Consider the following 26,143-nt stretch of genomic DNA (forward strand, 5'->3'; position numbering starts at 1 on the left):
TGATGAGGTCTTCCCACACTTCAGCATCCTTGGTGTCTGGACCCATGATAGCAGAGTTGTAACACAAGCATTATAGCAACTCCAGGGAAAGCACAGGGATTAGCACAATAATTTGTAGATGGGGGAGAGAGATGGACAAAAGAGCACACAAAATAATCACCACGGCACCAGAAAAGCCAAGAGTCTAACTCTGTTGCTTGGCTCACTGGCTTAACCTCCTTACCTCATTTATGAGGGAACAGATGCTGATGGGGCTCCCTTCGAGGAGATCTAAACAGGTCTGGTTGTCCTGGTAGTTGACAAATGACCACTCCAGGCCCTCAACTTCATATTCCTCCTAGGAGCAGGGATGGGAGAAAGCAAGTTCCAGAATAGCATTAAGGATATATACAAGAGTATATTAAAACACCTCCTTACATACAGTTGTTATTTATCAATAAAACAAGGAACAAAGGTGCCTCCAGGATGACTTGCCTTGACCTATTCCTCACCTGCTGGGCCCTGAGGTAGTGAGCCACGAAGTGCTGCTGTAGCTTCTCATTGGCATAATTGATACACAACTGTTCCAGACTGTTGTCAGGAAATGACTCAAACCCATACACATCTAGCAGACCTGGGAAGAGAGGAGAGAGCCATGGGGCTACCACATGGTGGCTGGCCCCTTGCTGAGGCCTCAGTCTTGGGATGAGGTTGGGTGATGGCAATCAGCTACTCCCACAAGCCACTTATGTAGGTCCCAGGACCTCTTCCCTTCCCCATACCACATCAGAGCGAGTAGAAAGCCAAAAATCTGAATGAAGGGCAGCCAGGCATTAGCCCACTTTCAAATCTAAATCCCCACAGGCTTCCCCCTTGTGGATACAGGTCCTGTTTTTTGTGTGATACTGGGGATGTTCTCTGTATCAACCTTGTTCAGAGGACCTTATCTCACCAGCCTAGCTGATGCCCACCTCTTTAAGTAAACTGTGTTGGCTTTAATTTCTCCCTATTTGACTCATCCAACCCAAAATTACAACAATACTGCCCTCAACTGTGTCTGACTACCTTCCTGGGACTGGAGCTAAGTATCTAGGAGAAAAAGGACCATTAGGGATAAGACATAAACTGGTCTGAGAGCCACGGACATGTCACATGTGGGCAATCAAACAGAAATATCACCAAGCTCCTGGATGGACAGATGGAAGGATGGATGGGGACAGTAGTAGAGAGAGGGAAGGGGCTGCTCACAGGTACCCAAGTGACCCAGGACCCTTCCTCCACCCAGGGTCCATCTGCTTATTTTCTGGAGTGTTTCCGGCAGGGTGAGCCCTGTTACCTATGAAGGCGGTCCATGAGCTGGAGTTTGCACAGATGCTGCTGTTGATCACAGATACCAGCCAGTCGAATAGCCTGTTGGTGGGAAAGCATAGGAGGTGGTGAAATTGCCCTTCCAGGGGGCACCACATGCTAAAAGGCCCTGAGTTCTGAACATGCCAGAGCAAAGGCTAAGTCCTCTTGTTTCTGGCTTGTGCAATTTTGACCTACTGCAGAGGCAGGCTCTGGGCATTTACATTTCCAGGTATACACAGATCTAACCTGCCAGGCAGGGTGTAGGTCTGCATCAGTCATGTGACCCACTGCCACCTAAGGCCCTGCCTATTAGATGTAGGCAAGTCGCAGTTGTGTTTGTAAGAAGCTGAGTACACTGAATGGCCCCAGAACATGCTTACGGAGCTGCCACATCCTTCTCAAGCCTGCACAAGGGGGCCAAATCACAAGAATAATGGCACACCTTACTCTGAAATTGTCGCTGGCCCCAAGAAAATGAGACCGCTCTACAAGGTGGCACCAAGCACGGGACTGTTCAACAGACCCTTTCCTACACATTGCCTTCCCCATTTTCCCCATTTTGGAAACAGGGCCTACATATAGACTCTAGTATAGAACTAGCAAGCCCTACTTCAGCCTAAAATGTGCTGGGTTTAGAGTGGCTGCTATGCCTTAGTTTCTCTTAAGGCATACGTAAGTAATCTCTTAAGTAACTACTCTCCACCTGGTTTAATTCAGTAGATTTTTTTCTTTTGGTAATGGGTTCAAACCCTCATGTAAGATACTAAAATGAGTGGATGACTGCTTCCATGTGTAAGATGATCTCTAAAAAAAAAAAAAGATTTATTTCTTTATTTTATGTATGTGAGTATACATTGTTGTTTTCAGACACAGCAGGAGAGGGCATCAGATTCCAATACAGATGGTTGTGAGCCACCATGTGGTTGCTGGGATTTGAACTCAAGACCACTGGAAGAGCAGTCAGTGCTCTTAACCGCTGAGCCATCTCTCCAGCCCATGTAAAATGCTCTTTAGCTAGAAGCTTGTTCTAAATTTCCATTGTGTAACTTTAGAGTTACTTAAAAATCTTTTGGCTGCTGGGTGTAGTTGCACTCACCTTTAATTACAGCACTGACAGTGAGGTCCAGGCCAGCCAGAGTTACACAGTGAGACCCCGTCTTAAAATAACCCAAAATACAAAACCCCCACAACTTCTGACCTAAAACTTGCTTTGAGGCAGAAGCACCTGTCTCTAGTTGGCATGGGCTTAGGAAGACCTCAGATTCTTGGCTCTGAACAGGGTTGTCCAAGATCTCACATACACCTATATAAACACTGGCTGACATAATCTCGGGGGAGCCTGAGCTCCTGAGAGCCTTTACAGGGTACTCTGAGGGTTCTCAGAACTCAAGATGACACAGTATTTGACTACGTGGTCAGAGGATGGAGGTGCCTATGTCATGTCCCCAAGGTGAGGACCACCTTCCCTGCTGCACTGGGCTCCAGCTTCTTATATGGGGCACTGGCTGGGAACTGAGCTTCTGGCCCCACTACCATCTCTCTAACTGCCCGGATGAAGGCACCAGGGTATGGTGACAGAGGAGCCCATCTACTACTCAGCAGTCTGAGCTTGGACCTGTAAAGGTGGAGACCGCCTTTGGAGCAGCTTCTCCATTCAGTCCAGGCAGAGGCCAAGGCAGTGTTAGGGCAAACGTGGAAGCCGTGCCCTGCATCTCCTGGGAACTCAGCAACTGCTCTGTGTTCTCCAGCCTCCTCCATCTTGGACCTATATCTACTGCCTGACAATGTGTGGTTCAATCCCAGACAGGCTAAGAAGTATGGGGAAGTGAAGGCCCAGAGTAAATCACTCACCGTGCATAGATCAGTTTGGCCAGACAGTCTCTGCGTGTGTCACACTCAGCTCGGGAGCAGGGCTTCTGGAACACCTGCTGCTGCTTGCCTGCCTTGATGGTTCGAATCTGCATGCTCTCCAGCAGCATGTTGTCTGGGAGCTGCAGCAGCAAGGCTGAGGTCCTGACAGAGCCTGGGAGAGGAGAGTCCTCCTTAGGCAAACACCCTCACTGGAACTGAGTGGACGGACGGAGGAAACACAGGTTCTGATGGATGAAGAGGCTTGCCCAAGGCCTCCTTATGTGGCAGAGGCAGGACTTGAAGTCACAGTGTTACAGTTGGACAAATCACTTTCCAAGCCACCTGACTCTGATTGTTAGAGACAACACTGTTGGCTTCATCAGAGGCCCAGGATAAAATTATCCATGGTGGGCCCTACAGCAGACAGTTTAATCAAGGGTTTAATCACCCTTTAATTTCCCACCGCAGTCCACTAACACTAGTCATTCCTACTAGGTGCATTCCCCATCCTCTTCTCTCACCCTTGGTACCATCCATCAGTTGGCAGGGCTGGGCTTCATCCTCTGAGTCAACGAAGTGGACATTGCCAAGGTGCAGTAGTCCAGCTAGGACCTGAAGGGCCGAAGGGACAGTCAGGAAGCGGGGGCTTGACCTGATCAAGAAGGTGAGTCCTTATGCTGATATCACAACAGAAGGGAGCTCCTGATGACTGCCCCTTCTATCTCTGTCAGACATGATTTTGTATGGTCGAGATCCCACACAATCTCATCAGCATTCTGTGAGGACATACCATGAGGGTGCCCATAACAGAGTTAGGAGGTTAATGTCAGCCTAGGAGAGAGGTGAGATTAGCAGACGTCTAGGCAGCAGGACTTCAGAGAACTTCCAGAGCAACCAGCAGGGCCTGCCTCCATCCATCCTCTGTCCCACTGCTTGCTCTTCAGAACAGTCCGCACAGGAGTACTGCTCCTGTTAGTTACTGGCCGGGGCATTTCTGCCTGATGGGGCTTAGCTATGGTTTCCTGGGCCCTTCCTCAGCATTGCTGGGATGTGATAGTCCAGCCTCGAGGAGGAGCTGAGATCCTGGTGTCGGCTGTAGGTGCCACCCTTCTGCCTGTGCCTTCAGTGACCTATACAGGCAACTTCAAGAAGATGGCAAGGAGAACCCTTGGAAGAACCAGTAACCTTGGAACCCCTGGACCTCATACTGAGAGAACAGAGCCTCTCCTGCCATTGCTGTCTGGTCCCAAGACAGATCACCTCTACATGCTACTGGTCTTTTGGTCCCAAACTACCAGGACAATATGGCTGGGGCACATCTTCAATGGAATGGATGAGTCTGGCAGTGGGAGACCACCTTTCTGATCAGGGTGTCTTCCCTGCCATGTAAGTATGTCACTTCCGATGGCCTGTCTCCATGGACTGCCCTTTATCTCAGCGTCCATACTGGGAGTGGCACTTTAGCTTCTTAAACACCATGTGGAGGCCATCAATATCCTCTTCCTGCAATGGCTTCCCTGTCCGTCCCCAGCCTACCCTATACATTACAACTGGTTGCTTTAGGGGATGAGAAAGTGAGGAAAGCAGTTGGCCTTCAGCAAAGGCAGATGAGGCCAGCTCTCTAGGTTCCCAGAGGGAGGAGAGGCAGAGGACAGGGTCAGGGAAGAAGAGGTGGGCATTTGGAATGACAACTCCTGAAACCAACTTTGTCACTTAGTGATGCCTTAGGTTTCTCTACCTCTGCTTTTCTCAAGTATAAAATGGAAATAATCTTTATTTTCAAGAGACTGTTGATAAAACCAAGTGAGCTAAGAGGTGTGAATAATTTCTAAGCTTTAAAGTGTTAGACAGCAGAAAAAGATTCTTCATTCTTGTCATGGTAATAAAACCCGCCCTGAGGTGCTTGTGTTTTGAGCTTGTGGGTCACTGTACCATGTTAATTACTAAAGGACTACATGATGTGTCACCATCTTATGACCCAGTCCAGAGTGGCAGCCAGCTCCTTGGATATGGTACAATAGGGCCTGAAGTCCTAGGTGCTCATGGCAATAGAGTCCCAAGTCCAGGGACAATCCATGGAAAGGGCTATGGTCACCTCTAAGTGTAAGTAGCATGGCTTTTCTTCTGACCTTAAAGATGTTGTTCTGGGTGGGGGTGTCGATGCCCAGATGGAGCATGGCCTCTCTGGTCACCTCGAAACAATCCTCTGAAAAGAATCCATGTCACAGCCCAGTGGTCAGCAGGGTCAGTGGGGGAAAGGAGACAGGCCCTGGGTAGAATGGGTAGGGCTTTGGGGCAGTCTAGGGAAGCTTCTCCTACCTTCCAGACTGCTTTCTGGATTGGGTAGCCAGGAGAAGGCAGTTCCCTCAGGGAGGCACCACTGGAGCCTTTCTTCCTTGGTGGCTCCTTTGCAAATCTGCGAGAAGGGGTGTACAGGGGGCTGAGCAGGGCTGGGGAGCTCTGCAAGCCTGGGGTTAGAATGAGGAGCGAGAACTGGCAGCAACACTGAAAGTCTGAGCACAGAGCACAGGGTAAAAGGACATCTCTGTCTGGGATGTCTCTAGCCTCAGTGAAAAACCATCTTCCTGGAAGGCTGGCAGTCTGATGCAGAATACATGACTCTCGCAGGGGAGCCCTTATCTCAATTAGGGAAGTGTATATCCTCCCCAAAAGAAGCTGCTTCTGGGTGCCAGGGGCCCTAGCAATGCCCTGAAGAAGCCCAGTTCAGGGAAGGAATAATTCCAGAGCAGCCCTCATGCTGTGGTGGGAAAGTGCCTATCCTAAGGTGTCCTCAGGTTAGTGTGGGTAGTGTAACTTCTGCTTAGAAGACAGAGCCCTGCTCAAGGACCTGTCTGATAGAGGAAGCGAAACATGCCCTGGGGCCCAAACTGCTTGGTGAGCAGCTCTGCTGAGAGCAAACCAAGGGGCAGGTATGGAGAGTGCTCGGGCTAGAGGGACAGCCTTGCCTGTGACACAGACCTGGTAGAAGATGTGGAAGTTCCTCTCACTGGCGGCCTGACAGGCCACACGGGTTTTCTCTAGGAGGTAGGTCTGGACTGCAGCTCCCGTCATCTGTTGGGCTCTGGTGGAGAAGCAGGGCCCGTTATTACTATCCCTCCATCCCACGGCCATTTATTAGGACTCTGTCGCAGACAACACGATTCCGAATGTCTTTGAGTGGGACATTCTCTTGTGTGTAGCTCAGGTAGGCATGACAATCACCTGTGAGCCAACGCCCTAGCCGCTGGCTCAAGGTTTTATTCCAAAGAGGCATTTAACAAGAAGTTTCTGAGCACAAGAAGCCATCATGAGTGCACAGCCCATAAGAACACTGTAGCTCAAGGTCACAGTTGATTTCCTAGGTTAAAAACAGACACCTCCAGAGTCCACTGAGTTCGAGAAACCCATAGATACAGCAGGTAAGCTCTGAGGATTGTTGCCCACGGGGGTGACCCGGGTGGGTGGCTACCCAGTTGCTTCCAGTCCCCATCTCTGCTGTCCCATTTGCTGAGTGGCAGTAGCTATTACCTGTTCAGCTGGAGCTGGATGAACTTCCCAAAGCGACTGCTGTTGTTATTCCTCAGTGTGCACGCGTTCCCTAGAGATCACACCGGTGGTTAGACCACTCCCCAGGCTTGCAGGATTTTCACAAGCTGCTGTGGCCGTGTCCCTGTCTCTTATTGGCCTGTCACCTAAAGGCCCCTTTGCTGATTCCTATGCCATGGGGGTCAGGATTAAGGAATGGGCACATGGGCTTTGGCAAATGGGTTCTGAACCAGGGACAATAATGAACAAGCCTAAGTGGTCAGGGCTGCTTTTTTCTTTTATGTGTATGAATGTTTTGTCTGCATTCATGTATGTGTACCACATATGTGCCTGGTACCTGCAAGAGGTCAGAAGAGGTGGTCAAGCCCTTGGAACTAGAGTTATGTGAGCCATCATGTGGATGCTGGGAACTGAACTCAGGTCCTCTCCAAGAGCAATCAATGCTTTTAACCACTGAGTTCTCTCTCTAGCCCCAGGCAAGGAAGAGGTGAAAGCAAGGTGCTACTATAGGGTTTAGACACAGACACAGCACGTGGACTCCAGGCCCAACATGGACACTGAAAGGTACACCACCATAAGCCAGGGTGTCACTGCACACTCCTTTAATCAGAGCCAGAGGCTGGCAGACATCTGTGAGTGTGAGGACAGCCTGGTCTTCATAATGAGTTCTAGGATAGCCAGCCAGAGCTAGATAGTGGGGAAAATACAAAAAACCCCAAACAAACCAAAACAACCCCCTTCCCCTAAAAAACAACAACAAAACCAAAAAACCAAAAAACCTCCCAAACAACACCCCCACACAAGCCATGCCACCTCTGACAAATGTCCTTCTTTTAGAACATTAGGAAATTCAACAGAAAGGTAAGATTTAGACTAGATGAGTCGAGGCACTTTCTATCTGTTCTAGATGTGCCAGATGGCACCAGCTCGATCCAGAAAGGGGTCTCGCAGATGCTAGGCTCTAGCACCAAGCTGTATCCCGGGTGTATAGTAGCACCTTTAATAGACAGAAGCTGAGGAAATCCAGGAAGAAGTTGGAACCTAGACAGTGAAAGAGTCATTCTCCAACCCAGAGAGAGGTCTTAAAGTTCTCTCTCTCCTGGAAGGCGGTGGATCCCAGAGGAAATGGGACTGGAGTACAGCAGAGGACACTGAGCTCACCAAAAGCTTCCATGACAGGGTTGGAGTTCAGGATCCGCTGTTCAATCCGCTCTGCCATCTTGTGGTTCTCACAGGAAGTAGGTGAGGCAGCCACAACAGCATAGAACTTCATCAGGCATCGGGATGTCCATGTCTGTAGCAAAAACAGCCATGTGGGTAGAATCTTCATTCTTATTCCCTGCTACAAGGCCCAAGAGAGAGATGCCCACCAGAGTGTTCTATCCATCAAATGTTGCTGCCTGCACACATGCATGGCTGCTGAATTCAGCTGTGCCTTGGGCAATGCACTTCCTACCTGTGAAGTGGGGGTGCACACCTCTGCTTCTCTCAGCTCAGAAGATGCTCTAAGTTAAGAGGCTGGAGTGCTTGAGGGACACCCCACACCCCAAGCCCAGACCTGGTAGGCTACCTCTGAGGCCTCACTGCTATTAGTGATTCTTTTATAGGAGGCCTTCTATGCATCTGCTCACAGACCCTGGAGAAATAATATCTAGTTTATGAATCTAATTTTAATCTTATTTATTTACCTTTAGGACAGGCTCTCACTATGTAGTCCTTGCCAGCCTGGAACTTTCTTTGTAGATCAGGCTGGCCTTGAGGTCACAGAAATCTTCCCACTTTTGACTCCCCAGTGCTCACTCCTCTATGCCGAGCTACATCCATTCCCCTGCTTCCAATACCAGGTTTCTCTGTGTAGCCCTGGATGCCCAGGAACTCACTCTGTAGACCAGGCTAGGCTGGGACTCAGGAGACGGAGTGCCTCTGTCTCCTGAGTGCTGGGATTAAAGGTGTGCCCTACCCTGTGCCTGCCTTGCTACATCTATTTTTTAACTGATGGAACAAAATAGAAAAATGGTAGAAAAAAGCCAAACCTAGATCTTTTCAACTTAATTTTCATAAAACCTACTATTGGCTGAGCATGTGGCAAGTGAATTTAATCCCAAATCCCCAGAAGCAAAGACAGGTGGACTTCTGTGAGGGCCAGCCTGGTCTACAGAGTGAATTCCAGGTCAGCCAGGGATGCACAGAGAGACTCTACTTCAATAAAAAACAAAACAAAAATAAACAAACAAACAAATCAACAAAAAAACAACTAAATGACATTGCTCTATTTTAAAGTCAATCTAATAAAATGTATACTCCTTGGTTTTAATCAGCCAAAATGAGATATAGTTACTTAAATATCTAAAACTCTGTCCTTTTGTCTCCTTAGAGATTATAAATGTGCACCACAATATTAAAAGAATAGATTGGGGCTGGAGAGATGGCTCAGTGGTTAAGAGCACTGACTGCTCTTCCAGAGGTCCTGAGTTCAATTCCCAGCAACCACATGGTGGCTCACAACCATCTATAATGGGATCTGTAATGCCCTCTTCTAGTGTGTCTGAAGAGAGTGACAGTGTACTCATATACATTAAATAAATAATTAAAAAAAAATAAAAGAATAAAAGAATAGAGTTGGATCTTTCCATGTTCACTTTGTGTCCTAGCACCTTGATAAATTACTCTACAACTTTTCCCCTGATTTTTTTTTTTTTTTTTTTTTTTTTTAGACAGGTTCTTATGGTTCAGCCTGGCCTTGAACTCCTAGCATACCACCCTACCTCTTTTCTTAACAAATTCTTTAGGTTGGAGGTGTTCGCTGTTTTCTATTTTCTTTCAGACTTTGAGGGTTTTTAGCATTTCTTCTTTTTTTTTTTTTTTTTTTTTTCCGAGCTGGGGACCGAACCCAGGGCCTTGCGCTTCCTAGGCAAGATCTACCACTGAGCTAAATCCCCAACCAGCATTTCTTCTTTTAATGCTTGGCAGAATTCACAAGTGGAAGTATCTGGGGTTGGCACTTTCTTTGCAAGAATAATATCAATTTAACTTTTTTTTAAAAAAAGATTTATTTATATATATAGTATTCTAGCTGCATATATGCCTGTGTGCCAGAAGAGGGCGCCAAGATCACATCACAGATGGTTGTGAGCCACCATGTAGTTGCTGGGAATGGAACTCAGGACCTCTGGAGGAGCAGCCAGTGCTCTTAACCGCTGAGCCATCTCTCCAGTCCAACTTTTTTTATTTTTTAAAGAAAGATTAGTTTATCTAATTTTATGTGTCTATGTCTATGTGTGTGCATCATGCAGGTGCAGATTTTATCCATCATTTTTAAAGACTGTGTTTGCTGGGAACGTGGCTCAGTGGTAGAGCTTTCACCTTGTGTGCACATGGGCTGCAACTCAAAACTTACACTGCAAAACAAAATCCTTGGAATTCATTTGTTTTTTTATATCATTTGTTTTCTAGCTTATTATTTCTCACTGTCTTTCTTCCACTGACTTTGGGTTTGATTAGTATATAACTTTGGTAGTGCCAAGAAATGAACTCAAGGCCCTGCGAACGCCAGACAGTTAGTCTACCACTCAGCTCTGGGCCAGCCCACTGTGCAAGCAAGCTGAGTTCTGCATTGTTTCTGTGCTTGTGGCTGAACCCAGGCAACTGGTTTTTTCTTTTTTGTTTAAGGTATACCGTGGATGGAAATGTTACCTCCAATTAATATGCGAATAATAGGGGGACCCTATTCCCCATCCTGACTATACCTGGAAGTGGGTCTTTTATTTTAGGTTTTAATTTTATTTTATTGTGTTTACAGGTGTTTTGGTTGCAGGTGTGTCTGGTGCCCATAGAGGCAAGACAGACTATGCAAGTGAGTTCAAGGTCATTCTGGTCAACTTACTGAGACCTCGTCTCAGAATTAAAAAATAAAGTACAGTCTAGGGTTTATATCATAGTTCTTTGGTAGCATGCCTGTGTAGCACATTCAGGGTCCTGGGTTTAATCTCTTGTCCAGCAAAAAATACAAAAAAAAAAAAAAAAAAAAAAAAAAAAAGATTGCTCAACAGGTCAAGGTTCTCAATGCCCATCCTGATGACCTGAGTTCCAGGCCTTGGACGCACACGGTGGAGAGAGAGCTGACTCCCAGAGTTGTCCTCTGGCCTCTACACATGTGCTGTGTTCAAGTGCCACCCCACCCGCAACTAGTTAAATGTTAAAAAAATAAAACAGAAAGCAGGCCCAGCCCTTGGTCATGATGGCTACTCAGTGAAGGGTTAATGAGTTCTGCTTGTGTTGGTCTTAGGCCAGGTTCTCCCCAGTCCTATAGTACTCTGACATCAGTGTAGGCAAAAGGGACTTACAGTCCAAAGAATCCCTCAGAAAGGCTGTGGGAAGGGAGAGGCAGCTGGGTGAGGCCTGAGTTGTCGGCTGTAGAAATCCTTGTTTATGGAACACCCGTCTCGCCTCCTGGGGTTCCTCTGTCTGTAAGGCCCTCTGGCCATAGCGGGAGCCTCTCACACACTGACAGCCCTAGCAGGGTTTTGAAGTCTGTCCACAGAGGTCAGGAGGGAGCATCAGATCGTCTGGAACTAGTTCCAGACGCTTATTAACCACCACACAGTTTCTGGGAACTGAACCTGATGCTCTAAGTGTAACAAAATAAAGTGTCTCACTACCTACTCCAGGCTGGTGAGTGATCTTCCTACATCACTTCCTAAGTCCCGGCATTACAGGTGTGTGCCATCATGTCAAACGACAGGGGCTCCTCCATGCTCACACGGAAATCCCATGCTGTCCATGCTCACACGGAAATCCCATGCTGGTGCTGGCCCTCTATTCCGTTCCATTTCATAACTGGAATGACTGAGGCCTTCGACGTTACAATCCTTTCTGAGGTACTCTATCTGTTGTACGCGATGCTGGCCTCCCTGACTGCTATTTCTAGACATTCTAGAGGCACCGCCGGTGAGAAGGTCGCAAGGGGAAAGCATCTTACCAGCATGGCAGCAGAGCTAGCAGTGGAGGCTGCCCTGGAGCCCCGCCTCCTGACTTCTGGTGTGGTGCTTGACCACCGCACACAGACTCCCTGGCAGCCTACCAGTGAGTGACTAGGAGGCCAGTGATGCCACAGGCGGTGGCCCTTGCCTTTCTGTTCACCTCACTAGGTATGAGGGACCGGATAAAAAAACTGACACTCTTACCTTTCCAGCTCCGCTCTCTCCACTGACCACAATGGATTGGTTGATCGGCTCAATCAAGCTCTTGACATTCCTGTAGGTCTGCTCACCCACTGTGAAGATGTGGGGTTTTAATTTCTGGAATATCAGATAGTCACATGAGTACTGGTTTTCAAGAGTGGGTGATCCAGTGACAGCCTAGACTGGTAGGCTACCAGGAGTGGTGCTAGCATGGTTCCTCCAAAAAACACTTGCCTGGGCGCCAGAAGTTAGGCCTAACTGCAGAACACCTACGGCTGATTCATCCACCGAGGCTCTCAGCATGGATGCAGCTAGCTTCTGGCTCTCTGTGACCTTATGCTCTCCTCTGATTTTATTTCTTAAACTAAAAAATAGTTATCTTACGTGTATTATGGGTGTTTTGTTGCATGTATATCTGTACCACATACATACAGTGCCCTTGGAGGCCAGAATCTGATGTCAGACTCCTTGGGACTGGAGTTAAAAAGATAGCTGTAAGCCAACAGGTTGGTGTTAGGAATTGGATCCTAGTACTCTGGGAGACCAGAAAGTGCTCTTTTTTTTTTTTTTTTAAGATTTATTTATTTTATTTATATGCGTACACTGTAGCTGTCTTCAGACGCATTAGAAGAGGCCATCAGATCTCATTACAGATGGTTGTGAGCCACCATGTGGTTGCTGGGATTTGGACTCAGGACCTCTGGAAGAGCAGTCAGTGCTCTTAACCACTGAACTCTCTCTGTAGCCGCCCCCTTCCCGCTGAGGACAGGCAGGCTGGTCCAGATGGTCTAGAACCTGCTCTGTAGCTGCGGAGGATAATGAGCTTTTGATTTTGCTGCTTCTACCTCCCGAGTGCCACTCTACCTGGTTCATACAGCCCTGGGGATGGAACTCAGATCCCTGTGTGGCTGGGTGAGCACCTGGCCACCAGAGCTTCCCTACGTTTTCTTTACCAGTCTGATTCTGCTGCTTATTTATTTTATCATTTGGAAAAACATCCTTTTCACTCACCGCCTGTATCAGTTAGGATTTCTATTGCTGTGGGGGAACAGCGTGACCAAAGCAACTTGGGGTGAAAGGGTTTATTTTGCTCACACTTCTATATCAGAGTTCATCTTTGAAGGCAGTCAGAGCAGGAACTCAAGGAGGGGAGAAAAACCTCAGGGCTCTTGCAGAGGCCATAAAGGAGTGCTTGCTCATACTGCTTTTTACGAGCCCAGGACCATCCAGGACCACAATAGGCGGGGCTCTCCCACATCAATCACTAATTAAGAAAATGCCACATAGGTCTGCCCACGGCACAGTCTTACAGAGGCATTTTCTCTGCTGAGGTTCCCACCTCTGAGATGAGCCCGGCTGCTTGTGCCACGCTGACATAAATTAGACAGCAGACTAGCGAAGAATTAGCGGGCTAACCTTAAAGATGAGCTACGTGAGGCTCGGAGGCACTGGTAATAACCTGCCGCAGACCTCAGCACGTAAGGACGTCTGTGGGATTTGAATTCCAAACCAATCTTCTTTCAATAAATACTGCCCTCAATGTGCTGACATCCGGTTGGGCAGTGAGGAAAAGGCAGGGACCATGACCTGACATTTGCCTTTGAGGAGTGGGCAGGTAGTGTGTCAGACCAGGTCAGGATAGACTTCTTTATACTCCTCTTGGATACTTCTCCTTACATAAACTGGAGGGCAGTGCCATCTGCACTGCCTCACCAGCCCAGCCAGCAATGACCACCGACAGCTTCCCGAGAGCTGTCTGTCTTTCTCTAGCTGACCTTGCTGCAGCTGCCTAGTAACTGGGCTGTTAAGAGACCTCAAGTGTTCTCTGTTTCTTTCACTTTTATCATTCCCCTGGCAGACTCTGTCCAGAGGCCCATCTCCACATGGAGTAAATTCTTCAGGTTGCGGGAGTTCTGCCCCGTGTATTGATCTTCAACCCTTTACCAATCACCTCTCACCCCAGGCTTTCTCCAGCCAGCCAGCTGGTTCTTGTCTCTTCCTGAACACATGTCATTCGCAGCCTACACCACTGCCTCCCAGCCCTCAAATAATTTATTCCTGTCTTTGTATTGTAATTTATTCTCAGTATAGAAGGACATGTGCTGACTGTCCAAAGACAATCCCTTTTATGTACGCTTTTATTCTTTTCTGAAAAGATAGCTAAGGACACAATCACACCTGAAGACCCTTCATTACAGTAGTGAAACTGCTACTAATAAATCCTTTGTTTGATGTTCCTCTGTTAGGTTTCAGTCCTGATTAACTATTCGTATTGTACCTTAGTTATGTGTCCAAATTTCTGAGAGTTCTTGTTGGGCTAGGACATGGCACCAGTAGGCTTTGAATGACTGCATCACTGTTGCACAGATGGAGAAGGATGGAGGGACTGCAGGGAGCCTTACCTGAGGCTGAGGTGCAGCATGGTACTCTTGCATCAGTTCTGGTGCATAGAGTTGAGGGATGTGCTTAAAGGGGTTCAGAGCTACCAAGGTACAGCCAGCATTGGTATAGAATATGTCTTCTGTGTACCGGGCCTGCAGGCACCTCAGGACTGAGGCAAAGACGGTGTTAGCAAAGTCTGGCTCAAATACAGACAGAACCCCAGACACACATCTGTTAAGCAGCCTTCCCTCTATAATTAGCTAAGTGCCATTAGAACCCTGTAGCTCCCCAGTGAATAGACATAAGATCTAATTAAGACGAGTCCCAAACCTAGAGCAAAGCCTGCCCTGGGGAGCCCAGGTGCAGTGCCAGGCTCCCTGGGGCAGAGGCCAGGTCAGGAGTCTCAATTTGTGGACTGAACTGAGGAAACAATGCTCAAGACCCTTGTTGCACCCCTATGCTTTTGAAGTAACAGTCTGGAGAAGAGGAAGGCCCATACCTGTTTCCAGTGTCACGGGATTCACCTTGGTGAGGTCATCCAGCTGGTGCAGTGGGACCTCCCCACCCAGGAACTCCCTTAGGTCGCCCTTGAGGGATGCCCTGCCTTGGGCATTGGAGCCTAAACTGTGGCCATTCACCTGGAGGGGAACAATACAAGAGCCGTGAGACCTGGGTCTCAGACCAGTTGGCAGGTATTATGGGTGGAGCCTGCAGGGGAGAAAGAACAGGTTTCTACAAGATCCAGGTGGCTCGTGTTTCAGCTCTGCTGCTTATTAGCACGAGAGCCTGGATAATTCACCTTTAAGAGCTACGTTCCCCACCTCCGCCATAAATAAAGGAAGATAAACTCAACTACCAGGTTACGGGGGAAGAGAGACACACAGAGCACTTGGTCAAGGGCTCGATAGTATGTATTAGTAATCAATGCCGTCCTGTCTCCTCTGCTGTGAGCTCCAGCTAAGGCAGTCTTTACAGGCTACCAGCCTTACAGAGCTGCTGTCCATCCTCCAGGGAGGATGGAGTGGAAGGAGACTCAGCTGGAATCAGCTTAGGAGGGCCAAAGTCTTGGTATGATGTGTTTCCAACAAGACGGATGCACTCTCAATGCTTAGCCCCTCAGGAGCAGCCCAGGTAGCTTGTTCCGTTTGAGCAACACCGCGATGAGTTTGTTTTAAAGACTGTGCGGCTCGGACACATCACAGCGTACAAAGCAGCCTCTTGTTATCTAGGGTAACTGCTGCAGCCAGCACAGCTGGATCTTTGGAAGGGCAAGAACAGACGGAAGGAGAGCGAAGGGAAGGGGAGAGGAAGGAAGAGAGAGGAAAGGAGAAAGAGCCTACTTAAAAACAAAACAAAACCCAGCTACAATTTAGGAACAGTTCTGATTCAACTGGGAGTTGAGTATGGTGATGAAGAGCTTGGATTAGAAAGCTGGATTGTGCTGGGTGGTGGCGCAGGCCTTCGGTCCCAGTGCTTGGGAGGCAGAGGCAGGTGGATCTCTGAGCTCAGGCCAGCCTGGTCTACCGATCGACAGGATAGCCAGGGCTACACAGAGAAACCCTGCTCAAAAACAAAAGTCTAAATGTTCTTTACAATGTTGTGTTTGGATACTGTGACAGGTGACCTCAATGTCCTTTTCGATTGCTTTCCTTTGTTTTTCCACATTCCTGATAAAGAATGTGACCTTGAGGCAGTCATTCTGTCTGAGCCTTCTCTCCAGAAGGTTCATAAGAGCACTGTGTAGCACATCCTGCATTCCTCACGGAAACAACATACTCAAACTCAGTGCCTCCTATTAACAAGGGCCATGCACAGGCCAGTCACTAGTATAGCTGTGGTAAAGATTACTTTCGGAATAAGGAGAAAAGAGAATGCAACAACGTAGAGCAGTCTATTTCCTGGCAAATGGCTCAATAGTCCAGTAGCATCTGCCATGGCTTTCTTGAGCCTGACCAGTCAGTCCTACCTTGGTTATTCTGCTGGGGCTCACTAGAGCACAAAGTCCCTGAGCCCTTAGTATTGAGCAAAATTTAGTAAAATAAAATTTCATCAAATACATAAGTAGCTCTCTGGATCTGAGCTACTTATAAAGAAAGGATGCCACGTGTATGAGATAGAGCTCCATGGTGAACGGTGGTTCCCGCCTTGCAGGCCAGGAATACCAGGCCTTTTCAGAGGCAGAATGCCGGACTCCACCCAAGCTACCTACCTTCTCCTACATTTTTGCACAGGCTCACCTCCTGTCTGTACTGTTCATGTTCCTTCTCCACGGGGATAATTCTTTTTTTCTTTTCTTCTTCTTCTTTTTTTCCTTTTCTTTTTTTCGGAGCTGGGGACTGAACCCAGGGCCTTGCGTTTGCTAGGCAAGTGCTCTACCACTGAGCTAAATCCCCAACTCTTCTTTTTTTAAAAAGACAGACTCTGTCTCTCTCTCTAGACATTGAACTCACAGAAATCTCCTTGCCTGTACTTCTCAAGTGCTGGCACTAAAGGTGTGTGCTACCTACCATGCCCAGCTTGCTTGGCTAATTCTTTCTTCTTCTCCTTCTCCTCTTCTTCCTCCTCCTTCTCTTTCTCTCTCTGTTTCTCTCTCTCAGACAGGGTTTCTGAGCTCTGGCTGTCCTGGAACTCATTTTGTGGACCAGGCCTACTTCAAACTCAGAGATTTGCCTGCCTCTGTCTCCCAAGTGCTGGGACTAAAGTGACAGTCTATCAGGGACTTCTGTCAGGATATGCCCCCATTTTAGGTTATCAACACGATTTGGATTTCTTTACCTATCTCCCCTTATTCATTCCAAGGAAAAGAGTCACAGAACCACAAAAAGGGAGTCATTCAAGTTAGGTATCAGGAAGAGTCCTGGGATAGCTATCTGAAGAGAAAAGAAGGGTCTTTCCTGTCCTTCACTAGAAGCACTGCAGCCTTTATTCAGACAAGCAAACAGGAAAGTGCCTGGTGGTGCTCAGTTACATCAGCTTGAGGGATTACCTGCTGGTGCATCGTGCTTCAGTGTGGTCAGCCAGAGTTCTGTGTCACAGACACTGGCAGTACTGTCTGTCAACCTGGTCATGAGGCCATCACTCCAGCAGAAGACTCAGGTGTGTGGGAATCGCCGACAAGTCATCTTGAAACCTGTAGCATGAGACAGAAGACAAGGGCCACACACAGGTGAGGGCCTCTCTGGGATGACTCAGTGCTGCTCCTCCCACCAAGCAGGAGGATCCCAAATGAGAACCAGGCAGGCCCGGGCAGAGAGGGAGCGTCTGGGCATCCCTTTGCCAATTAAGAAGTAAGGCACCTTTGCTGAGAGCCTCCAGAGACTGACTTCTGGGGATACTTTCTGATGTTTCTCTTACAGTGAAAGGCCAGGGGCAGTTTTAAGGGAAGTAAGTGAAGGGCTGAGGTTGCAAAATCTTCTGGGTCAGTATGCCACGGAGAATGGAAACACGAGGGAGAGACAGCTTTGGCCCTATCATCACCATTGGACAGACATGCCCTACACAAATGTGGCCAGCAGCTGATGGAGTCAACGCTGATATCCCTGGGAACTGCTGTGTGAGAAGGGAATCACAGTTCAGTTACTGGATGGGTATGTGACCCCAGGGCAACTCTACTGCCCCAGATTTTTACCTTGAAAATAGGGACAGTTAAATCTACCTTACATAGAGGTTATGAAGGCCAATGAGGTCAAGGTTGGAAAGCACAGTACAGATCTGAATCTCGTATCACTGTGCAGGAACGTTAGTATTATGCATAGAGTTGACGATCCATTTGGAGACACTAAACAGGTAGGGAATGCCCACTGTCCGAAAGACGAGATTGAGTCTGGTTGCATCTGCCTGCGATCTCAACACACAAGAGGCTGAGGCAGGAGGATCTCAGAGTTGAGGCCTGTCTGGGCTACACTTTAAGACAAGGTGAGACCAGGAGAGAGGAATCTATTTGAGAATACCTGTATGAGGACAGTATCTGAAAAATGGTGAGCCTCAGTCAGACTTGGGGTGTCCCAGGCGCCCATCCCTGCCTAACAATGGGGGGGGGGCGAGGGTGAGGGACATCTAATAATGGACTGAAGAATTAACCCTCATACAGACTTTTTTGAGCCTCTGAACACACCTAGCCTTTAAAGAACCAGGACTAGGGACTTCCATGAAACAGGGAGAGGGAAAATTCAAGAAAAAAAGGGTATCAGGACTGTGCTGGAGAGACATCATCACTCTGTATACTGTACCCCAGCACCCAAGGGTCTCTGGAGACTCAGCTGGAAGCTTATCTTGAGAGGGAGGCCAATCAGGAGACCACAACATAGCATAAGTTAGAATCCAAAGTTCACAGCCCTCTTAGAATATATTACAGGGGCTCTCTAAACCTCATTTTTATACAATTGCCAATGATATAATACCATACCGCAAAGCGCAAAATTATGGCTCCTATGGGCAAGTACCTGCGAGAGAGCTGAGTAAATGCCGGTTATTACTTTGCAGCGTCAACTCCTGGTTGAAGTCAAATCGAATCAGAGCAGTTTTCTCCAGTTCTCCCTCCCTCCTCTCGAGGTTACCACCAAGAATTTCTGGAAAGGGCGTGACCACAGTAGGCAGAAGAGAGTAATGAATAGGTTAAGGACCAAGGCAAGTGGCAACCAGACTGCCACCCACTCTGCCTCTGCTTCAGTTTTCTTTTTGTAAGAAGTACAGCAGGAGGGCTATAATGAAATGATCTGGGCAAGGATCCTAGGGGGCTCAGACTGCTTTGCTTCAGATTTCTGGAGGAAGCCAACACTTCCAACACAGGCAGCGTGCCCAAGGTGCCCAGGGCTGGGATACCACTCCGGAAGCACCTGGTACTGAGAGAATGCGTCCTTCCTGGGAAGGTGGATATGACCCTAGTCAAGGGCGCAGTTTCCTTACGCCTCTCCCTGGGTAGGACAAGGAAAGGGACAGACCTTTCAGCCAGAAATACCCCTTCTGTAGCCCCCTGCTGTCAAGCTGAAAAGTGACCGTGAAGGTCCGCTGTGTGCTACCTCCTCCTGGGTCATGAGAGGGTAAAAAGAGAAATGCTGAGTTAGAAAGTGAGAGGCCTCTTTCTATTTTAGCTCTGAGAGACACAATGACCTCCCTACCCGGCCAGGCGGTGAGGGGTTTTGGATCTAGGCGGGGAGTGGCACTCACCGGTCCCACGGCCCCGGCACCCAGCGTGTAGTCCCGGCCCAGACCGATTGGAAAGGCGAGTGGGCAGGTTGAAGCGGCGGGAAGAGCCCGTGGAGGGAAGAGAGCAGAGAGAACGGGAGCGGCCAGGAAAAAGAGCCGGGACCTCCGGGCCGCCTGCGGACCGCAGCAGCGGGAGCTAGATGGCCGGGAGCCCGCCGGCTCCTCCCCAGGGGCGGGGCGCGCACACGCGGCCCGGGACGCACGTGGCTTGTCCCAGGCCGCAGGCTGGCTAGCGGGTTACCGGTGAGGCGAGGTCTTTGGAGACTCTGGGGTAAGGTGTGGTGTTTCTGTGGCCTCTGAGATCTGGGTGGGAAAGTGCGGTTTCCGAGAGCCCTGGAGCTAGCCTGCTGCGGGTCACCGTGCCCGAGGCTGAAGCGGGCTCCTCGGACCTTCTACCTGACCCTCCTTGTCCTGGGTCGGAGGGGAGACGCCCCTCCCACGGACCCACTGCACGACTTGGTCTTGAGAATATCCCGACCAACCCAGCCCAAGACACTGAAGGGCATGGGGAGTCAGCGGGGTGGGGACTGTCACCATCCGGGGCGGGGGCGCGCGGAATCTGCGGTCCCGGAAGAACAGGCTGCAGCGAGACGGCCGGAAGCGCGGCTCGCGAGGCGGAAGCGGAGGATGCCCGCAGTTGCAGTGGGAGCCTGTTCTGTCAACGCCGAAGACCCTCAGTCAGAGGGGCAGGGCGTGGCCGTGGAGAGGGCTGTCAGGAAAAAGACCCAAGGGCCAAAGGAGCAGGGCAACTTACGGTGAGGTGCTGATGTAGGGTCTTCCCTTCAGGGACATTATTCACTTCTGACCGTCGGATGTGTTTTCTATGGGTGCAGCTTTTCAGACATTAGCATAAAAAAGGAGCCACAAGCGCTGGTATGCACTGTGCATCCATTCTGTCCACCTGCTCCTTGATCTGAAAATATGACTTTGTGTAAAAGAGGAAAAGAGTAACCTGGGGCTCATGCATTCTTCTTTATGTACCCACTGTTGGAAACCAAGGGCCCTAACTCTAAAATATATTTACAACTATTTTCTCTCCCTTCCTGAAGTTTTTATCCCCCACATGTTTTTTTAGACTTATTATGTATACAGTGTTCTACCTGCACGCCAGAAGAAGGCAGCAGATCTCTTTATAGATGATTATGAGCCACCATGTGGTTGCTGGAAACCGAACTCAGGACCTCTGGAAGGACAGCCAACACTCTTAACCTCTGAGGCATCTTTCCAGCCCCTGAAGTTTTATTTTAAAGATCGGTGTATATATCATGATGTGCATAATGTAATTTTATATGTATAATTGTATATTGGAGAGAAAGAATATGAATTATGCTGGGTAATAGAAATTCACGACTGTGATGCCATTTGGGTTCGTATCCCAAATTTAATTTTTTACTAAGTTTAAGACTAGGTATGGCTCCATCCTGTGGTAGCACATGCCTTTAAGCATTGCAGGGGATGGGCTAGGGCAGGTGTATCTCTGAGTTCAAGGCCAGACAGATCTACATATTAAGTCCCAGGATACATAGTGAGACACTGTCTCCTCCCCCCCAAGAAAGAAAGAGCTGGGGAGTGATGCCTTTAATCCCAGCACTCTCTAGGCAGAGGCCTGAATTGAGGCCAGCCTGGTTTACAAAACAAGTTCCAGGACAGCCAGGGCTATACAGTGAAACTGTCTCAAGAAGAAGAAGAAGAAGAAGAAGAAGAAGAAGAAGAAGAAGAAGAAGAAGAAGAAGAAGAAGAAGAAGAGAGAGAGAGAGAGAGAGAGAGAGAGAGAGAGAGACAGAGACAGACAGAGACAGAGAGACAGAGATAAGGTTGTCTGGGAGCTAAGCCAGTTTTGTTTTGAATTTGCCTTACTTATATTGAAGATAAAACTTTGTACTAGAAATTTAGACTCTTAGTGTGACAATGTTGACTTCTTCCTATAGTTTTAGGTTCTAGGAGAATCAGGACAATTCTGCTCGGAAACCAGTAGGGCTTGAAGTTCTGTTCTGCCCACATGTGTGTTTGTATGAAGGTGTCTGATCCCTTGGAACTGGAGTTAGACAGGTGTGAGCTTCCATGGTGGTGCTGGGAATTCAACCCAGGTTCTCTGGAAGAGCAGCCAGTGCTCTTAACCACTGAGTCATCTCTCCAGCCCTTAAACTTTTGTTCAAATAAGAAATGGGTAAATTCAAGTTAGGTACATAGGTATTTACTGACTTAGCAACAATGTTGTGTTCCTCAAATCTATTCTTTGTTCTTTTCACAGGAATGGAAAAAATGTCTCAAAAGCAGCTGAAGGAGGCTTTTGTCAGTAACCTCAGTGGGACCAGTGTTCTGGAAGTGACCCAGGGCCTGTGCTTTCCTGCGTTCTGTATCCTGTGTAGAGGCCTTCTGATCATTTTCTCACAGCACTTGTGCTCTTTCTCGCACACCTGGACCACACAATTCTTCATGGACTTTGTTGTCTTGATAGTCCCCCTAGTGATCACTCTGACTGTATTGTCTTCCTTTATCCTCCTTGAGAATCTCACTGTGATTGTCTGTGGGGCGTGGCTGTTGTATCAGATATACCACAGGAGGACTTGCTATGCCAAAGTGCCTGTCCAGAAAGTCTTTGCAAGCTTCTTGAAAATCAGCCTAGAATCAGAGTACAATCCAGCCATCACCTGTTACCGGGTCATTAACAGTGTATTTACTGCTATTGCCATTTTGGCTGTGGATTTCCCACTTTTCCCCAGAAGATTTGCCAAAACTGAACTTTATGGGACAGGAGCAATGGATTTTGGAGTAGGTGGCTTTATATTTGGGGCTGCAATGGTTTGCCCAGAGGTTAGAAGGAAATATATAGAAGGGTCTAGATTTAATCATCTTAGAAAATCGCTGTATTCTGTCTGGCCATTAGTTTTCTTAGGAATGGGAAGGTTAGTCGTTATAAAATCCATAGGCTACCAGGAACATTCAACTGAGTATGGAGTTCACTGGAATTTTTTCTTTACCATCATAGTTGTGAAATTAATAACATCACTGCTTTTGATTATTTTTTCTTTAAATAAGTCGTGGATTGTGGCCATCAGCATTACTGTGTTGTACCAGCTCGCCCTTGACTTTACTCCACTCAAGGGGATAATTTTGTATGGCACCGATGGCAGGGGCACAAGAGTTGGCTTATTAAATGCTAACCGAGAAGGAATAATTTCCACCTTGGGGTATGTGGCAATATACATGGCTGGTGTGCAAACAGGGTTGTATGTGCTCAAGAGAAGAGCACAGGTCAGAGACTGGATAAAAGCTACTTGTTGGGTATTCTCGGTGGCTGTTGGCTTCTTCATTTCTCTTCATATAGTGCAAGTAAACGTAGAAGCAGTATCTCGAAGAATGGCCAATTTAGCCTTTTGTCTGTGGGTGGTTGCCTCCAGCCTGATGCTGCTTAGTTGTCTGTTACTGAGTGGTATCGTTTTGAGTTTTGCCAAATTTCTAATTAAAGGGGCTCTAGTTCCATGTTCTTGGAAACTTATACAGTCTGCTACTACAAATAGACAGTCTGAATCTCTAATCGTAGAAGCTGAAAAGAACAAACCCAGCTTTTGTTTGATCACAGCTCTGAACAGAAACCAGTTGTTTTTTTTCTTACTGTCAAATGTAGCAACTGGTCTGATTAACCTGACGATGGATACATTACACACTGGTGCCTTTTGGACCTTAGCTGTGCTTAGTATTTATATGTTTGCCAACTGCTTAGTTATATATGTACTTGACTTACAAGGTAAAACCATAAAGTTCTGGTGATAAATGGGTAAGAAATATGTATTTGATTAGCATTATTTTGGTGGAGTAGAATAAGTGTGGGGGAAATGTGTTCTTAGCAGCCTAGTCTTAACCATATTTTATTATGAAGTTTCGATCCCCTATGAAAAAAATTAAACTTTACCTTTTTTTAAGGAAGACTCCTGTGCCTATACCTGTACTTGGATGTTTAACACATATCAACATTATGTAAAATAAGCCAACAGAAGTGGTACCAAGCTTTAATCCCAGAAATGGGAGGAAGAGGCAGTCAGATCTCTCTGAGTTTGAAGCCAGCCTGGTCTGCATGTTGAGTTTCAGGACACCCAAGGCTATGTGCAGGGACCCTTAGGGGGAAAAAAGAGAAGCAAATAAAGTCTTGTTACTTATTGGAACTTAGAAAACAGCAGTATTTTAAAGAGCTTGTTCACAGGATTTTGCTTTGCCCAGAGCTCACAGTTGTACTCCTACCTCAGGCTCAATGCTGGGATTTCAGGCATGAGCCCCCATACCCACTTGTTGGTAGTTTCGACATTGGAAGATGGATGGTGGTAATTTTTACTTTCTATATATCATTATCGCACTGTATTTGTGGTTGTTTATATGAATATATAATTATGTGATTATGTTTGTATTATATGTTTATATTAAGATATGAATTGTCATTTAAAATTTTTATGTGTATGCATAGTTTGCCTGTATGTATGTCTGTAAATCACATGTGTGCAGTGACCACAGAAGTCAGAAGAGAGGGTGGATGCCCTGAGACTGGAATCACAGATGATTGTGAGCTGCCATACGGGTGCTAAGAATTGAACCTGGGTCCTCTGGAATACCAGCAAGTAAGTGCTCTTAATCGCCCATTTTTCCTGGTTCCTTCTTTTAGTCGGGAATCTCACTATATATTCCTAGCTGACCTGGAACTCAGTATCTCGCCTAGGTTGGCCTCAAACTCAGATTCTGCCATTCTGTTTCCTGAGTGCTGGGATCAAAAGCACGTACTACCATGCCCAGCAAATTGTGGATTTTTCAATTCATCTTTAAAAAAAATTTTTGTATTAGATTTATTCATTTATTTATGTGTGTTTTGTCTTTATATATGTGCATCACAAGCACGCTTGGTGTCTGAAAAGGTTGGAAGAGCATTTGTTCTGAAAACTGGAGTCGGGGGTGGTTGGAAACAACCATGTAAATACTGGTCCTGAGTGTTCTTCAAGAGCAGCGTGTGAGCTTAACTGATTGAGCCACTCTCCTGCTCCCTCAGTACTTCTTTTATACTGACGTTTATCTTTTAAGAAGCAAGTGTTTAAAACCAGATACATTCCAAGCCAGCAAACAGTTAAATGCAATAAATGATTGAGTTGGATGACATAGTTTATATATACGTAATAATTAAGTTTCAGGTACCTGGTAACATTTTACTTTTTTTCCTCAAAGACAAACTTTTGATACATGATCTTATTATGTAGTCCATATGAACTTTAAACGCTCCCTGTAGCCCAAACTGGTCTGGAATTTATGATTAGTCAGTTTCAGTTTCTCAAGTACTAGGATTTTAAGTATGTCCCCCCCTCAGCCCAGCTGTACAGGTTTTAAGACTGATTCCTTGTTGTCTACTCTGTTTTAGGAACACCGTAATAAAGCACACCTAAGTTTGCAACTTATAATTATAGCATTCAGGAAGCTGTGACAGGAGCTAGAGCTCAAGGCTAGCCTGGACTACAGAGAGCCCATCTCAAAATAAAAAGATAAAACAAATTTCTAGTATATTGGAGCTTGCGATTTAGTGAGGGAAAACATATTAAGCTAATAGAATACTAAGTCGTAGGAAAAATAAAACACCTATGGTTTGTTACAGATGTGAAACTAAGAACCAATCTGGGAAGAAACAAAAGTTTTCTCCATAGATGGGCATTTTTAAGGCAATTCTGAAGCTGATACATGTATCTGGGGAAGAGGGTAGAAGAGTAGATGGCAGAGAATATTCAATGTGTGATGAATCTGTCAGCAAAAGTTGGGAGGGAATCTAGGTAACCCAGAAAAAAGTGTGGGCTATAAGCTGGAGAAAGGGACAAGGCAGCCTTAACCATGGGAAAGAGAATCAAGAAAATCAGTGAGAAAAAACGAAAGTACTTAGACTAATAGAACTGGTTACATTAAGGCTTAGTCGTCTACTGAGAACTGGAATCATTTAAAAGCTGTTAAGTCTAAAGATTTAAAAAAATCACTAGATCTTTAGTTTACCATTCTGGTGTCTTTTTTTTCTTTTTTCTTTTTTTGAGATAGTCTATATAGCCTAGGCTGGTCTCAAACTCATAGAGATCCATCTGCTCCCAAGTGCTTGAATTAATGGAGGATGCCACCATCTTGGCCAATGCTTATCTTTAAAAGCAGGCATAATACTGGCCAGCTATCCTGACACAAACCTGTATGTGATCCTAGCATTTGGAAGGTGGAGGAAGGAGGATGAGGAGTGAAGGGCCAGTCTCAGCTCCACAGTTTGAGACCAGGCTAGATGTGTGTGTGTGTGGGGGGGGAGTGGATAAGAATCAATGAAAACTTGCTTTTCTGATATCAAGTTCATGTCAGGACACCCAAGGCTATGTGCAGGGACCCTTGGGGGAAAAAAGAGAAGCAAACAAAGTCTTGTTACTTATTGGAAGTTGGAAAACAGCAGTATTTTAAAGAGCTTGTTCATAGGATTTTGCTTTGCCCGGAGCTCACAGTTGTACTCCTACCTCAGGCTCAATGCTGGGATTTCAGGCATGAGTCCCCACACCCACTTGTTGGTAGTTTCGACACTTGGAAGATGGTCAGGGTTTTTAATTTAGTAATTATTAGCAATCTAAATTATTTGTGTAGTTTAGATACAGGTTTGCTAT

The 26,143-nt window shown here is 47.0% G+C and overlaps 2 protein-coding genes across 3 annotated transcripts in view; one reads left to right on the forward strand and one right to left on the reverse strand.

Moving 5' to 3' along the window:
* Positions 1 to 19,677, reverse strand: part of Myo19 (myosin XIX) — a 29,477-nt gene extending 9,800 nt beyond the window's left edge. Inside the window, exons 1-16 of the mRNA XM_032912690.1 lie at positions 19,455 to 19,677; positions 18,731 to 18,856; positions 17,275 to 17,418; positions 14,788 to 14,926; positions 14,309 to 14,457; positions 11,910 to 12,023; positions 7,888 to 8,020; positions 6,709 to 6,778; positions 6,160 to 6,262; positions 5,500 to 5,596; positions 5,310 to 5,386; positions 3,702 to 3,792; positions 3,181 to 3,352; positions 1,316 to 1,389; positions 492 to 613; positions 224 to 337 (exon numbers count right to left, since the gene is read on the reverse strand). Coding sequence (XP_032768581.1) covers positions 224 to 337; positions 492 to 613; positions 1,316 to 1,389; positions 3,181 to 3,352; positions 3,702 to 3,792; positions 5,310 to 5,386; positions 5,500 to 5,596; positions 6,160 to 6,262; positions 6,709 to 6,778; positions 7,888 to 8,020; positions 11,910 to 12,023; positions 14,309 to 14,457; positions 14,788 to 14,926; positions 17,275 to 17,286 — 1,467 coding nt within the window. The 5' untranslated portion in view covers positions 17,287 to 17,418; positions 18,731 to 18,856; positions 19,455 to 19,677. The remainder of the gene's footprint in view (positions 1 to 223; positions 338 to 491; positions 614 to 1,315; positions 1,390 to 3,180; positions 3,353 to 3,701; positions 3,793 to 5,309; positions 5,387 to 5,499; positions 5,597 to 6,159; positions 6,263 to 6,708; positions 6,779 to 7,887; positions 8,021 to 11,909; positions 12,024 to 14,308; positions 14,458 to 14,787; positions 14,927 to 17,274; positions 17,419 to 18,730; positions 18,857 to 19,454) is intronic.
* Positions 19,678 to 19,679: 2 nt separating this feature from the next.
* On the forward strand, positions 19,680 to 23,420 carry Pigw (phosphatidylinositol glycan anchor biosynthesis class W). Of its 2 annotated transcripts, none has more exons than XM_032912688.1 (2): positions 19,680 to 19,741; positions 21,745 to 23,420. In XM_032912688.1, the coding sequence occupies exon 2, from the start codon at positions 21,747 to 21,749 to the stop codon at positions 23,262 to 23,264; it is 1,518 nt and encodes a 505-aa protein (XP_032768579.1). In that variant the 5' UTR covers positions 19,680 to 19,741; positions 21,745 to 21,746; the 3' UTR covers positions 23,265 to 23,420. The 2 variants fall into 2 exon arrangements, with proteins under 2 accessions (XP_032768579.1, XP_032768578.1); XM_032912687.1 differs by lacking the exon at positions 19,680 to 19,741 and adding an exon at positions 19,772 to 20,248.
* The last annotated feature ends 2,723 nt before the right edge of the window (positions 23,421 to 26,143 follow it).

Source organism: Rattus rattus, chromosome 9, assembly GCF_011064425.1.
Source record: "Rattus rattus isolate New Zealand chromosome 9, Rrattus_CSIRO_v1, whole genome shotgun sequence".
In the NCBI taxonomy this organism is placed as follows: domain Eukaryota; kingdom Metazoa; phylum Chordata; class Mammalia; order Rodentia; family Muridae; genus Rattus; species Rattus rattus.

What these genes read in the sequence shown, in the direction of transcription:
- Pigw (XM_032912688.1), top strand. Translation starts at nt 21,747, where the DNA reads ATGGAAAAAATGTCTCAAAAGCAGCTGAAGGAGGCTTTTGTCAGTAAC.